Below are 15887 nucleotides of genomic sequence, written 5' to 3' on the forward strand. Positions count from 1 at the left end.
ACGGGACGGTTGGCAACTCTAATAATTAACCTTATGAACAAAATTAAGTTCAACATCAGTAACATAGCACCCACCCAGCTGTATAGAAACCCTGTCATGCTAGCTAGCACGCAGTACGAAAAAGTCAGCATAACGAAAATAAACTCCACCTAAACTTGGTTCATATCTGACCCAGAGAGACTGCAGGTCATAATTTCCTACCTGAAGTTCAGTTCACCTGACACTCTCGGACCAGCCCATATGGAAAAGATATATATAAATCTTATAAAGTTTGTATCTGTCTTGTGTGAAACTTGTATGAAAAGCATATAAGAGTGAAAACAGATATAAGATCCCTTGAAAAATTATATAATGAAACTTGTATGTTTTGGATACTTACTAAAACAATGTATGAAAGTAATGCGAAAGTGGCCACTTTCATGAGTAAATCATGTAAGCCTTATATGATTTACTCATGAAAGTGGCCACTTTCATGAGTAATCACATATAAGTTTTTACTATTTCTTTTCCATATGGGAACGGCCGCTTCGGGTCTCTCCTCTTGCCTCCCTTTTCCTTCATCCACCTGCTGGCCTCCACCACTTGCTAATGTTATTGAATCTGTGGAAGCTCCGCGATAGCCACCACACGAAGTAACGGATAACGAGCCTATCTAAATCCCAGTAACGAGTAACGCGTTCCCGGTTTTGGCATAATAACTACTTACCGTGCTCGTTACCACAATAATAACGTAGTTACTGTAACGCGTTACTTAATAACGCGTTAGTCCCAACACTGGTCATAACTAGCTAGTATTGGAGCAAAACAAAACAAATTAAAAAGAAAACAGATGGCTACAGCTATGATTGGTCATCTTATGGTTTACTGAGCAAGTTTTAAATGAAGTGGCTAAAATAGTTAGCTAAAAAATTCACTGTACAACAATCAGTGGAGGATTTGATATCTACCTGGATGCCATGGTGGCCGTTTATGTGTGTTAAATATGTTCTTAGGATAGCACCAAATCACAACAACAGTCACCTTAAGATGCTTCATAGTGTAAGACAAATACCTTACAATAATAGAGAGAAAACAACAATCAAACAGCCCCTTGTGTTCTGGTCAAGCACTTGGTGATAGTGAGAAGGAAAAACTCAGTTTTTAACCCTTGTATGGTGTTCGGGTCTGTGAGACCCGTTTTCAGTTTTTTTCAAAAGAAAAATTAAACAATTAATTATTTTTTCAACCTGAAATTCATTGGCTTTGGCTTATTTTCTGTGAAGAACATGAATCTGAACAAATTTTCAATGACCTCATACTGTACCTCCCCCCACGCATTTACATTACATACAAGGTGTTCGGGTCCACTGGACCCAGGTCTAATAAAAGTGTTGAAAGTGTAGGTCCTGTGTTCCCACACTCTGTCTTCCTCCTTTCTGGTGCTGCTGATAGTGTTTTCTTCCCGTCCTGCTCCCGCACAAAGTTGCAACATTGTTGAAAATTCAACTATCAACACGTCTGCTCTTACATTCCCACACATTTTACCCTCTTTCTTTAGGGATCCAAATTTTATTTTCTCATACCCTGTCCCACCTGCAAATTAGGGGCATAATACTATAAATAAGACTTTGCCAGTGTGGTTCTTTATCACAACTGATCAAGATGGCAAAAGATTATCTGCTGCGAGGGCCATTCAATTGATTTTGGAAGAGAGAGGAGCTTCTGATGATGATGTTGACAAAGAGGTTTCAGAATATTTCACATTTCTGAGTCTGACAGTGACTTTGAAGAAGAGGATGAGGTTGAGCACCATTTAGTAACAAAACGAAGACGAGTACCCCATCTGCAGCCAGCTCCAGGACCAGAACAAGCCCACCAGACAGCAAGTGAAGAAATATGGATGTCAATAACTGGTGAAATTGAATGGTCTTCTTGCCCAAGAAATGAGCCACCCTGCAGAGCTGCTACTGTGATAAGCCAGGGCCAACACGGCTGACAGTTACTCATGTGCAGGACATTAAGTCTTCATTTGAGCTTTTCATCCCAGATTCCATCCAGAAAATTATTCTGGATTGCAGTAATCTAGAAGGAAGGTGTGTTTTTGGAGAGAGGTGGAAGGAGATGGACCAAATCCATCTAAGAACCCCAAAGGCCTACTTTGGGGTTCTTATCCTTGCTGGAGTCTTCAGGTCCAAAGGGGAATCCACAGAATGCCTGTGGGATGCAGAAACCGGCAAGAACCTTTCCATGCATCAATGTTTCTGGAAAACTTCAACAAAATTTCCAGGATTATCCGTTTTGATAACCGAGACGACAGACCAGCTCGACGGCAGAGAGACAAGCTACCTGCCATCAGGACAGTGTGGGATAAGTGTGTGCACCACCTCCCCTGTTTTACAACCCTGGGCCTAATGTCACCATTGATGAGCAGCTGATCCCATTTAGTTGTGAAACACATTGCTTCACGTGTAAATGTGTTGTGTCTTTCCACTCACTCCACTTGATTATAACTGATTTTTTTTATAACATTTTATATAAAAGAAAAACGAGAAGCACATTAATTCATAAATGTGATCTAATAAAGGTAAAGGGAAAAAATTAACCATGTTTGCTGTTCATATGGCTTGTAATTGGGATGAAGTAAACATCTGTTGAGTAATTTAACATAAAATTGTTTGATAGTGTTACAGTTTTTGCCCGTTGCCTGAACACATTTTGCAAAACTTTGCTCATTGTGCCAAAACCCTAAACACAAGTAAACATGACACAACACTGGGAAATATACCATTCACATCTGCACCAAATTGAAACTCTACTCTCAAAACCTAAACTCTGCTATCAAAACCTAACATTCCTTTGTCAAAATGTAACTCTGTTGACAAAATGACACATACTTGCATCATATGCAAACACTTACAGAGCAGGAGGAACACACTAGTCTACTTTATATAAAGCACTGCAGTCTTTGATTTCCATTGTTCATTCAGAAGGCATATTTTCAGGAGACACATTTGCAAACAACCAAAAAAGCAAATAGACCTACTCAATATTGTACATTGCAGTACCATGAATTCAGATAAAGCAAAAAAAACCAAAACAAAAAAAACCCCATAATACAGTAATAGAAAAAACACTATACTGTAAACAAAAAATCATGACAATTGTGCATACGTGGGCTCATGGATCCCGCCGTCTGTTGGGGTCTGGCCACAGGACCTCATCAACATCGCAAGCAATGTCTTCTCCCGCTGGGCACCGGGGAAAATATCCTCTTCCATGTCAAAACCATCCATGGATTGCTGTCACCTGAATGTCGCCGCAGGCCTGTTCCATGGCCTGCAGAAGAGGCATGCGGGCATGTAGTTGGCGGTCATATACACGCCATCTCCAAGCCGAAAAAAATTCCTCTATAGGGTTTAAAAATGGTGAGTAAGGGGGCAAGCATACCACTTCAAGTTGACTTTGGTTGGAGAACCAGGCCTGGACCAGAGCAGCCCGATGGAAACTGACATTATCCCATATCACCACAAACCTGGGCTGATCTGGTCTGTTCTGTACAACTATATCATGGAGAGCATCTAGAAATGTGAGTATGTGTTGGCTATTGTATGGACCTAGTATTGCATGATGGTGCAGAAGCCCTCGAAGGCATATGGCGGCACATAATGTGATGTTTCCCCCGCGCTGCCCTGGGACGTGCACAATTGCCCTTTGGCCAATTACATTACGACCCCGTCGTCTTGTTTTGCTCAGGTCGAATCCAGCTTCATCAATGAAAATGTATTCATGAGGCTGTGCAGCTCCATCCATGGCCAAGATTCTCTGGAAAAAAGGGGAACATATCACTGTACTACAGTGCTACACATACAGCACCCTCACCCCATCACACAGGTACCTGTGTAGCTCTCAGAATGGATCCATGTGGTACTGATATGGTACATATTCAGCTGCTACTGGACTTCACCAATACTCTATTGTAAATGTAAGGGACAGTTACACGTACCCGTACATATTCAGCTCGAAGTCCTTTGACCCTGTCACTGTTCCTCTCGAATGGGACTCTGTAGAGCTGCTTCATGGTGATGCTGTGTTTACCCAAGATGCGTCTGATGGTGGTGATGCTCACATGGTCTATGTTGCTGAACACTCGCCTGTCTGCAAGTATTTTCCGTCGTAGCTGGTGGAGACGGATGGCATTGTCTGCCCTCACTAGGTCCACAACAGCAAGTTCCTGCCGTTGTGTGAACAGGCGTTGGCGTCCTCCCCCAGAAGGTCTTCGAGTCATTCTAGAGAAATACAACCACATATTGTCATCGGTTTGCTTATTTTTCTTACAGTACTTCACTGTATATACTGTATCATCCACTGTACAACACTGTACTTCAATATAAGTAATCATGGTATGTTTCACAGAAACTACCACTTTGGCTGCAAAAGGAGCATTAGCACCCTGCAATACCCTGTACACTTGATATGGTAACTGTAGAACAGTACTATGAAAACCATCTGAGTAGAGTAGAAGGCAGTGAGATGAAGACAGACCTGTTTTCTAGTCGGAATTTTCTTATTACAGATGCCACTGTGAAGCGGCTTAGATGTGGGTGGACTCTCTGCCCAGCTTCCCTCATAGTCAGGCCGTGGTTGATGACATGGTCCACCAAAGTTGCTCTTATATCATCAGAAATATGGGTCCGTGCATGGCCTCTTTGACCTCCTCCTCCTCTTCCTCTTGCTCTCCCTCCATCCATGCTTGCAAAGTTCTTGAATTGGCTAAACTGAGGGCTTTTTGTGGTTGGCTAATTGGTGTTCAGTTTTGCAAGTAAGTGCCTTCAGGTGTATATTTGAGTGGTTGCAATTACCCGATGTGTTTTGTATTTTGGATACATGTGTTTTCCAAATGGCACCCTGAAATTTCATTTTTGAACGAAGTGTCTTATGTATGAAATAGAGTGTAGTATGCAGGACCATGTGTGTTGCATAAAGGAGTAAGTGTGTTGCATAATTGCAACCAGAGTGCAAAGCAGCACTTTTGTTTAAGGTATGGGTACATGTGTTTGGGGTATGGTAACAAAAGCTTCAAGTTGTGTTACTTTAGTCTAAGCATGGGTTTATAGTGTTCAAGCAACGAGCAAAAACTGTAATTTGGAAAGCCAAAACTCTAGCGGGTCCACCAGACCCATGAACACTGGCTGAGTAACAAAAATACGAACACCACACAAGGGTTAAAGGAAGAAAGGACTAAAGTCACACTGTGAAAGAGAGCCAGAGATCATATTTCATTTTCATTTTCAAGTTTCACAGGTGTAGTTTCATAGTAGTGAGTGAGCCTTTGCAGACAAGTCAGCATCTTCCATGCAAACTGTGAGAACTGTTAAGTTCTCTGGGTCACCATATAGTTCTTATTTTGGAAGATCAAAGCTATTACACTGACCATAATCATTTAACATTTTTAAACACCTCCATCTTTTATGATCCTGTGAAATATCCTGAGCTCACAATTTGACTTGGCTTCTGCGATATTTGCAGCCCTACATACCTAAGTAAAACCTGCCTTTTTTCCTATAGTAAATGTAATGAATAATAATTATTGTTGTTGTTATTATTATTAATAATAATAAGCAAATCATCCAATCACATGGCAGCATGTAGACATGGTCAAGACAATCTGCTGAAGTTCACTCCAAGTATCAGATTAGGGAAGAAAGGTGAATTAATTGACATGTGCCATAGCATGGCTGTTGGTGCCAGACAGTCTGACCTGAGTATTTCAAAAACTGCTGATCTATTGGGATTTTCGCACACAATCATCTCTAGGGTATGCATAAAATGTTTATTAAAAAAAAGAAGCTATGACATGAGCTATGCCATTTACAAGTAGCTCTTGTAAATGGCAGAGGTCAGACGGGAACTGCCAGAAATCAATACGCAGCCCTAGTAAATACTCTAAAATAATACAGAGAAAACCCCAATAACAAATGATTCCTTTTCAGCAAGCCCTTTGCAAAAGAAAAACTGGGAAGGAAAACCTCCCTTTTAACAGGAAGAAACCTTCAGCAGCCACCTGCCACGACCGGTTGATTTTTCTACCAATGTTCCCTCTAAGCTGTGCACGTACGCACTGCTGGCACGGTCTCTGCACACAGAAAATCTGCGTTGTGCACAGAAAAAAAATCTAACCTGAATTGAAATTAAAATTAATACTTTAACAATTCTTTTTTGCAGTGTTAGTGTTAGTCGGTAAGTGACTGGCTGCTCCCATATGGGATTAGAACGATGCCACCTTATCCCATAGTCCAGCCAATAATGCGATCCACATTCGTATATACGCAGCTAATCAACGTCGTTGACAGGCTATGAAAGCGTCCTTATGTGCTGACACCAGTGTTTTAGCTAGCGAAGCGGCGTGGCTGATGTGGAGTGAAGCCACGTTAATGACAACGTGTACAACTATTGGAGATGTGAGCAGGACAGACGGAACAATTGACGGAAAAAGTGTGGACTTTATACCAGTTTTTAAATTGTGTTGATAGGCCACGTAAAACCAGAGTTATGATAAAAATATCTGCAATGTTTGGTTTTCTTCCTGAATATTATCGTTGCTTATATTTACTCATCAAATTTGATGCAGAACAGCTGATTGTTCTGTAAACAGTTTGAAATGTTTATTTAAAAAAACGCCCTGGCTGCATTTTTAGGTAAACAGCTGCAAAAAACTTTGTTGTTTGCATAACTCAGTTACTTTTTTGAAGAAGTAACTATATAATTAATTGCCCAACATTGGTCATTATATACTGTATTTTGCAGACAGAGAGTTACGGGACTCTCTCCCAGACCACAGACTCATACTCATAATACAAGTCAGAGCTTTATTTAAAAAAAAGAAAAAAAAAGAAGAAGGAAAGTTTTGTTTTCAAAATTAGAGTTCAAGTTATTTTTATTTTTTTATTTTTACAAAATGTTAACATACTACACAGGTCAACAAGATTCTTTTTGAAATTTTCATCGTAAGTGGGCTAAAGCAGTTAATTAAAAGTAGTCTAACATAAATGTAAATGCTGTAATTTGATTATTTTAGTAAACCATGTAACTTGGATGGATTCGATGCTGCCGTGACCACAGTGCACACATCTGCTGTTGCTCATGGTGGTCCAAGGGACCGCTCAGGGAGTTTGTGTGTTCACTCAGACACATGAAAAATTAGAGGGAACATTGTTTCCTACAGTCAAAATTTAAAAGAAGAACTAAATGTGTTTTGTTACAGCAGTATCTAAAAGTAGAAAGAGTTCATGGACAAATAGTTTGTGCACTGCAGGATCTTATTCAAGTGTGAAAACTATTAGATTTCCTTGATTAAATGTTGATCACACATGTGATTTTACAACATAATGTGTGGGGTGTAGGCTTATTACTCTGAAATTAACTTATTAATCTCAGACGCAGTCATGATTTTAGCACTGTCTGTAGCACTGTTTAGCTTACGCGAGTGTTATTTAGACCCAGAGTTTCTGTGTTGATCGACAACTGCTCTCACAAACTCACGTGCACACATATACACACTGAATACTCACTTCAACTTGTGCTTCTTCCAGTAATTCACACTAAACTGCATTACTGAATTCTCTTCTATTATTGAATGAAAACATATTACTGTCATTTTTCATTTACAGGGAAATGCAGTTCACAGTAAAAAGTTCCTTTCCCATTAATTTCCTTTGCAGAATATGCTCTTCTTCCCCCCGGAGAAATGGGAAAATAAGGCTGATAAACAATTTAGACAGATGCTCGATCAGAGCATAGCTGAGGATGTCCCGCTCCTTATTCAGATCAGCTTTTTACTTGCAACGCTAAGGTGGATGTGGAGGCATTTGATGACAGCATATTGTGCAGATGGTTATAAATCCTCCAGCTTTTGTCCATGATGGTGATTCTTACCAAAGAGAGGTCTTTCAAACTAAATGAAGGTCAACTTGTGACATAAGGTTTGCTGCAAATAAGCTGCTAATGTAATTTTACATTTAATGAATATTTCCCCATGAAAGCAAATTGCAATTGCTAGAGAAGTGATGATACTGAGAATAAAGAGTGACAAGCTGTTAAATCACTAAAATAGGTTATGGAAATGTGAAAATGTACAAAGTAAATGTGTTTCACCACATTTTAAAAATTAAGAGCAAATTCCCTCTCTATTTTTAATTGAATTATATATTATCCACTTTAAATTTTACTGTGTTGTGTTGAAAATATATGAAAACAACTCAACATACCATCTAATTAAATTCTGCCCTTGGTGATGAAGGTTTTTTATATTTTATTTTATTTTTTTACTATTTTTAAAAAGCGTACACTGCCTCAGGTGTAAACAGAATTCACAATTCTATCAGTTACGTTCTGTGTACACTCTGGCTGGCAAAACAAGTGAAAGAAAAGCAACAGCATCTGTAAATATGTATGTATATTAACCATATGTATGTATGTAAAAGACAATGTTTTGTGCCATTGATCTAGAAATATTAAAAAAGGTGGCCTTTATTTTTATACAGTTTCATTCATTCTTCGAAGCAAATCACTAGTTGTCATGGTATTCAGTTTAAGTTCAGTTTCATTTCCTATTTAGCACATATTCACGATGACAATAATCTCTAGATTTCAAAGTAAAGACCCTAGAATATGAGAAAGAAAAGCAGCATCTATCACACAATAGCAAGCAAGCTATGATATGGTTTGGTCCAGGTGTCAGCTTCCACTTGGCGCTATACATCAGAACCTGTAGGAAAGAGACAGCAGTATGTATTCATTAAAAGTAAAGTTCAGGTTCCAAAAAAGAAAAGAAAGCAAAGCAGAGAAAGGACAAAGCACACAATTTATTATGACACAATTTTTTTCAAAATGTGATGGGTCTCATTCTGGAAAGGTGAACATTAAATAAACTGCCTGACTTTTCTAGTATTAGTCAGCTAACTTCATTCCTAACAGAAAATAATGTGTTTGTGTGTCATTAACATTTGATCAGTGACTGCAGAGCCTTTATACATATTTCTGCTTAATCAATTTTTTCTGTACCTGTAAACCTGCTTCCAGGCCAAAGAGATTAGCTGTCCCACTCTCATCTCCATGTAGTCCCTCACTCCTCACACTGAATTCCCCTGCAGATCTAGGAAGAAGCTGGTGATTTCTTTTATTTCAAAAATGTGTCTAGTTGCAGGAAGCTCCTGGTAACGTTTATTTTCATTCCACACGTTATTTTGTAATAATATATTATGAACATATCCCACATAAACAAATCATTTTTGCAGAAGTGTACATCACTGCATACATTTTGTACACTGCCAGTCACTGTTCTAGGTTCTGAGAGCTTTCAGTAAGCTAAAGTGGGTTAAAAACTATTTGAAGTGCACTAGGTCTCAGGATTGAGAGATTTTTTTTAATTATTATTATTAAAATGATTATTAAAGCTATATTTTCCATTTTAAAGATAAGAATTTAAATTTACTTCCATCTAAACTGTTAATGTATATTTTGTTTGTATTTATATTTGGTGTAAGGTGTCAATCAGCATAAAAATAATTTAAAACAATACAATAATTTTATTATAAAAATAGTATTAAGATGCAAAAAATGCCCTGCACATTTGCCATCATTTGCACAAAATTGTAAATCTATCGTAACCAGAATACCAATACATGTCTGCACAGTGTTATGTTTTTGGGGTTGGCATTGCCTGTGGTGCTGAAATGGTTGAGTTCAAAGTGATATTTTTTTTTCAATATCCTCAAGTCCCTAGTGACGCTAGGTGACAGTGGGAAGGAAGAACTCACTTTTAGCAGGAAAAAACATGAAGCAGATGAAGGTTCAGTGAAGGGTAGCCATCTGCTATTACTTGCTGGGAAAGGCTGGACTGGTAACCTGGCCCACCAGTCGTTTGCACAAGATGCGCTCATGCACCTTGTACAACAGAGTTTAGTGTGGGAAAAACAGGGAAAAGGTTTAACTAAAAATCTAAGAGAGAAAAAGAAAAAAACAACTTTAAAAAAATGTGTCAAATTAAAGAACATGTTTGCTGTTGGGGCTGCTGCGGGAGCGTCAACAGTAGTACCGGCAAAAATTAATAACAAGCCTTCAAAGTCACAGTGTGCTGCTGCTGCTGCTAGCATAAGCAGGGAATAAGTGCAGGAGGAGGGATAGCAGTCCCAACAAGAGATTGAGGAAGAAAGAGGAAGGTGAAAGACAATAGACAGAAAGGCATAATTAGGAAGGGAAAGATTCAAGAATTCAGGTAAAATGATGCTGATTGAAAGTGTGGCTTTTAATTGTCACATGCTATAATACACTATTTAACACATAAAATTTATTGGCACCACTTTAACTCATGGTGCCTGGATTCGAGTCCAACCTGCTTCCCTTTTCTGCTTGTTAAAATGCCATTAAGCTATTTGTTTTCAAATGAAAAATAACTTTATTTTGCTTATTCTTGATATTCCATATGGGCATATTTCACATTTGATAATATCTTCATAATATTACTGGTAATATTAGTAGCAGATAATAAGTATATTCAAGGTTAAGATTATTTTGGGGTCAGTTGAGGTCAATGTTCCCTCTAAGCTGTGCGCACTGTTGTCAGGCCTGTAGGTATCAGGCTTGTGATGTTCTCCTTTATCTCATAGTGGACAGAAATTATTTTTTGGAGTGGCACAAATAATTTGTGTGGCATCAAATTTGATGCAGAACAGCTGATTTTTTAAATGTTTATTTAAAAAATCGTCTTGGCTGCATTTTTAGGTAAACAGCTGCAAAAACTTTGTTGTTTGCATAACTCAGCTACTTTTTTGAAGAACTAACTATATAATTAATTGCCCAACATTGGTCATTATATACTGTATTTTGCAGACAGAGAGTTATGGGACTCTCTCCCAGACCACAGACTCATACTCATAATGTAAGTCAGAGCAAAATAAATAAAAAAAGAAAGTTTTGTGAAAAATTAGAGGGAACATTGGTTGGGGTGGAGTTATAGTATTAGAAATGCACAGAAACACATTATGCTGCAACTGAGAACCATTTCTTTTCAGCTTTGGCTGGCACACACACACACTTGGGAATAACAAGGATAAAGAAGGAAAAAAAATCTGTCAGGGTAAAAAACTCAGGAGACAATAACTGAAAACAGAAAGTCAACAAGAGGGAGAGGAAGAGGATAAAAGTTGAGAAAAGGAACCCTCCCTCCCTTTGAGAGTCATGTCAGCCACTACTGATGAATGTGGTCAAACATCAATACGGTGAGAATGATGACATCTGGCACACACACACACAAGGTTACAACACGCAGTTAAATGTGCTTTGGTAAAGTACCTCCTTTCTTCTTCATCCCTTTAACCTCCATTTCAATTTCCATATTAAAATGTCTCCCATTGTTTTATGTGACTTGGCACATTGCTCCTTGATCTTCAATGACATCAGGCTGATAAATAAATCGATGTACAGTAAAGGGCAAAGTTATCATATGCCACGATGGGCCCATGTGTTCGGCAGCAGCTCAATCTCTTATTCTAAATTTCAGTTTTCCTTTCTGCGAGTGTAAGGCTGGCCTAGTCCACGCCCTGCTTTGTGACATGTTGTCTGATATGAACTTTTTCAGTCTCCTCATTTTGCATTTCTCTGAACACACTTTAGGTGTCAAAATTGAAGGAAAAATTCCTTAACCCTGGAGATAAAAATGTATAATATTCAAAAACATATTAAATCAAATGCAGTTTTGCAGATAACTGAAAAGAAAATGTCCTTAGAAGCCATCATTTTGCTGTAACTTGCATCCTATATGTCTGCTACAGTTGAACTAAACTAATCATTTTTGTATTAGCCCATTTAAATGCTACATATGTGTAGAAAGAGACATTTTGAAATCCTAACAAAAAGTCATCATTTTAATTGTTATGCCATGTTTGTTTATCTTACCTTTCAGTCTCAATCATTAACGAGGAAGCATTTCTGGCTATATACCAGTGAAATTTCAGATATTTGTCTCTATGCCAATTAAAGAAAATGATTGCCATTGTGGAAGCGGACAAAGACTGTAAACCTTTCCCTTAAGGGTCTTGACTATTCCAAAATGCTGACTTTAATGCTTTTTAGCCATTCTTTACTAGAACAATGATATTGATTCCCCAACCATCCAATGTTTTTAACTGTTCATCCAGGTCAGGATCTTACAATGTACACTGGAACAACTGTTTGCTGACAATTTATGCCAGAAAACCGAAAGAACCAAAATGAATTTCATTTATTTAGCCTGATGTTCTCTACTAGTTTTGAACTGTAATTTCCCTAAATATGTACTTAAACATACTGAGAGCTATAATTTGGGTTGGTGCTTAACTAGGACCAGATCTCATCATCAGATTTCATTCATTAATAAATCACAGAAAGTCTGTTGAAATAAAGATATATTTTCAGCAAATGAAAATTAATTTTTGTTGCAGTTTGAGAAAGACTACCTACATTATACATGCGGTGTACACTGAAAAAAGGCCATGTTGGATTTACTTGATTCAATAGTGGACATTGGTTGCACACAAATGTTTTGCTTTGGCAGAAACTTAAACAACAGAGTTAAATCAACACAACTTATTCATAGTCAATAAACCTGGGAATTTATTGTTCATAAAACGGGACTGAAACATGTTTAGATGAAGTAAGTTGAGCTCTTGGAATATTTTAATCCTTCACAATTTTGTCGTTTTATTTCAACACTATTCAATAACCTTTACCACAATACTACTTGATCACTTAAATACTACATGTTGTCTTCACATGACATAAGGTTCAACAAAGGGGGCTGGGTACACACTGGACAGCTCACCAGTCAATCACATAGAGACAAACAACCATTTGCACTCACATTCATGTGGAATTCAGAATCACCAATCGACCTAAGCTAACTCTAATAACTGCATGACTTTTAACTGTGGGAGGACGCCAGAATACTCAGAGACAAACCAGCGCAAACTAGCCAGATTGTGGATTTGAAACCAGGACCTTCTTACTGTGAGACAACAGCGCTAACCACCATGTCACCAATCCAGGCTTAACAAAAGTAGGAAAGCTATGATTTCAAGGCTTGATGCAGAATTTTCTGTACATTTCTGTCCTTGACAGGTTAAACCACAAATAAAAAGCAATAGCATACATGTTGTGTGTGTGTAGTTGTCTGCCTCTTATAACTCCAGTGATTTTCCTGCAGTTTGAAATCTCATGTGATCTCGTTAATTTCATGAGTCCAGCAACTAACCACTCTTACTAGATTGTATCATGTCATCTCAACAAGAACAAATTAAGTTGTTGAATTTCGTACAGATCCTACATGATTTAATTACGTTCAAGATAGAAACATGAAAATTTTGTGTTAAAATTACAATGTAAACTTTTTTAATGTAACAACCACCCAATTTACTTCTTTCGGTATACCAAAAAAAATAGAGGCGGCTGCTCGACTTGACTGAGATGGATGCCTTCCTGAAACCACAATCCAAAGCGTGCGAGACTGAAATTCCGTGCAGTGTCGCGAGATTTAACATTGCATTTAACATCATATCATTGACTTACTTCACTCGAACATGATATGAACAATTTAATCTACCCGCCCTGCATATTATGTCGTTTCTACACTATATACCGTGCTGCCATGTGGCACGGTGGTTAGCACTGTTGCCGCACAGCAAGAAGGTCCTGAGTTCAATTCCACCATCAGGCTGGGGTCTTTCTGTGTGGAGTTTGCATGTTCTCACCGTGTTTGCGTGGGTTCTCTCCGGGTACTCCGGCTTCCTCCCACCGTCCAAAGACATGCAGCTTGTGGGGATAGGTTAATTAGATAATCCAAATTGTCACTAGGTATGAATGTGAGTGCGAATGGTTGTCTGTCCCTGTGTGTTGGCCCTGCGACAGACTGGCGACCTGTCCAGGGTGTACCCCCACCTCTCGCCCTATGACAGCTGGGATAGGCTCCAGCGCCCCCCGCGACCCTGAAAAGGATAAGCGGAAGCGAATGGATGGATGGATACACTATATAGTTACACTTAACTTTAAACCATGAGGCAGTTGTGTTAAATACACGCAAGATGCTTACATAAATCCAAGAGCTGGCCAATCCCTTTTTTTCAGTGTAAAAGGACTTAGCCATCTGCAGTATTTTAAAGAAGGGGTGTATTTTGCTCAAGAAGCATTTTAGAGAAATTACATTGTGTTTCTGTAACGCATCCCTGGTTCGCAGGTTGAGGTATGCCACCTTGATGGATCACTCCTGCCCTTTTCTTGTTTTTCTTTTCTCTTCACTTCCTCGAAACATCGAGAAGATGTAATACCACTGACTTTCAATAATCCCACAGATTTAACGGGTTGTAAACACACTGAGGTTTAATCAAAATCGCTGTCGGTTTGTTTGTTTATTTGCGAGTTTATTTGTAACGTGTACGTTCCACTTGATTTCTCCATTTCTTCAGCAGCGCTTCCAGTCGTGACAAGCACTGTTTCATTTTAGTGTAATTGCATACACAACACTCCCTTCCCATAATTACTCACTAGCTCATCACACCCAGGACATGAAAAACTGAAAATGACCACATCTACCATTTGCAGCAGTGTGTGTCATCTTCATCGCATCCCCCTCCTCCTTCCACCTCCTCAGCCCCTGAAATGCCTCCTTTACCATTCGTTAGCATAGCATCTCCGCTCAGCCTCGGCCTACCATCTATCACAGCAGACCAAGGCAAATGGAGCTTTCAGCTGAGTGGTGATAAGGAATCGCAGCCACATTAAAACATCTGTCACACCTCCAAAGCCATACTCGGCGTGTGTTACAACGGCCAGGGAGGAGGGAGGAGAGTGAAGGGTTCAGGGAAGGAAGAAAGTAGGATGAAAGTAGGGACAAATAAGAGACGGGATAAAATGTGGATAGACAGATCATTTTAACAATACTTACATTTCTGACATCTTTGTTTGTTTTTTACTTCCATCATCATTCATGTTCTACACTATAAACCTTAGTTATCTTAATCAAGTGCCCATACTGTAGGTGGAAGCCATTCAATATAAGTCTGTATTTGTTGTTGTGTTTTGACCTTGTTTTGTACTACTGATGCCACATACTGTAGTTTTTAATTGTCTTTTTTAACACCAGCAAAACCTCAGTGAAAAGACATTGGCTTCTTTTCCAGCTCTATAAAAAATGTTTGTTTGGGTAAAACATAAAGTTAAAATGCTGTCTTTTTTAAAGCTACTGAAGTGTAGAAAAGAGCATTCCATTAAGCTGAAAAAAGAGGGTATCACATCCTTCTCAGCAGCTTTACCTTTGAACCCAGAACTGTCTTGCTGTGAGATGACATTGCTTGCCACTGCACCATTATGGTGTGTGAGGACAATAATTTGACTGTTTAGAGGCTTGTACAAATAGGCATTAGATTGTAGACATATCCAATGTCAATTATATGCACTGGGGGAAAAAAGCATGCGTTTGCTTTTTCTTTTTCTTATTATGCCCTTCCAACGCCTCCACTAAAAATCTGCCTTTTGTGTTTATGGCAGTTTATGTTCAATCTTGTTGGAAAACAGAAAAAAACAGTAGTGACCACCAGGTGTAAATAATGGAAACCAAGCATGCGGTTTGTCTGAATCCAAAATACACTGACTCTCATTCAGTCACAAGGGTTTATTTTACTTCAGCTAAATTTTGATCTGTCCTATACCCAAATTGGCAAAAAATACCTACAATTTGGTATAATTCTTCTTTTAATTTCTATACATATATTTTATATATAATTTTATTATATAATTTTTATACTTTAGCTTTGATTATCCAAACCAGTATCATAGCAAAGAAGCTATAGACACATGCATTTCACACTTTGGCGATACTTGCA

The 15887-nt window shown here is 38.6% G+C and overlaps 2 protein-coding genes across 2 annotated transcripts in view; one reads left to right on the plus strand and one right to left on the minus strand.

Annotated features, from left to right (window-relative positions):
* The window catches only part of LOC309697457 (uncharacterized protein), a 366834-nt gene that overhangs the window by 143824 nt on the left and 207123 nt on the right, over positions 1-15887 (plus strand). The gene's annotated exons all lie outside the window — the stretch shown is intronic.
* LOC309696562 (uncharacterized protein) lies at positions 2655-5111 on the minus strand. The gene is made up of 3 exons (XM_082517836.1): positions 4522-5111; positions 3983-4265; positions 2655-3801 (listed from the first exon to the last, which is right to left on the minus strand). The coding sequence occupies exons 1-3, from the start codon at positions 4725-4727 to the stop codon at positions 3259-3261; spliced, it is 1032 nt and encodes a 343-aa protein (XP_082373962.1). The 5' UTR covers positions 4728-5111; the 3' UTR covers positions 2655-3258.

Source organism: Aulonocara stuartgranti (assembly GCF_965226115.1).
Source record: "Aulonocara stuartgranti genome assembly, chromosome: 20".
NCBI lineage: Eukaryota > Metazoa > Chordata > Actinopteri > Cichliformes > Cichlidae > Aulonocara > Aulonocara stuartgranti.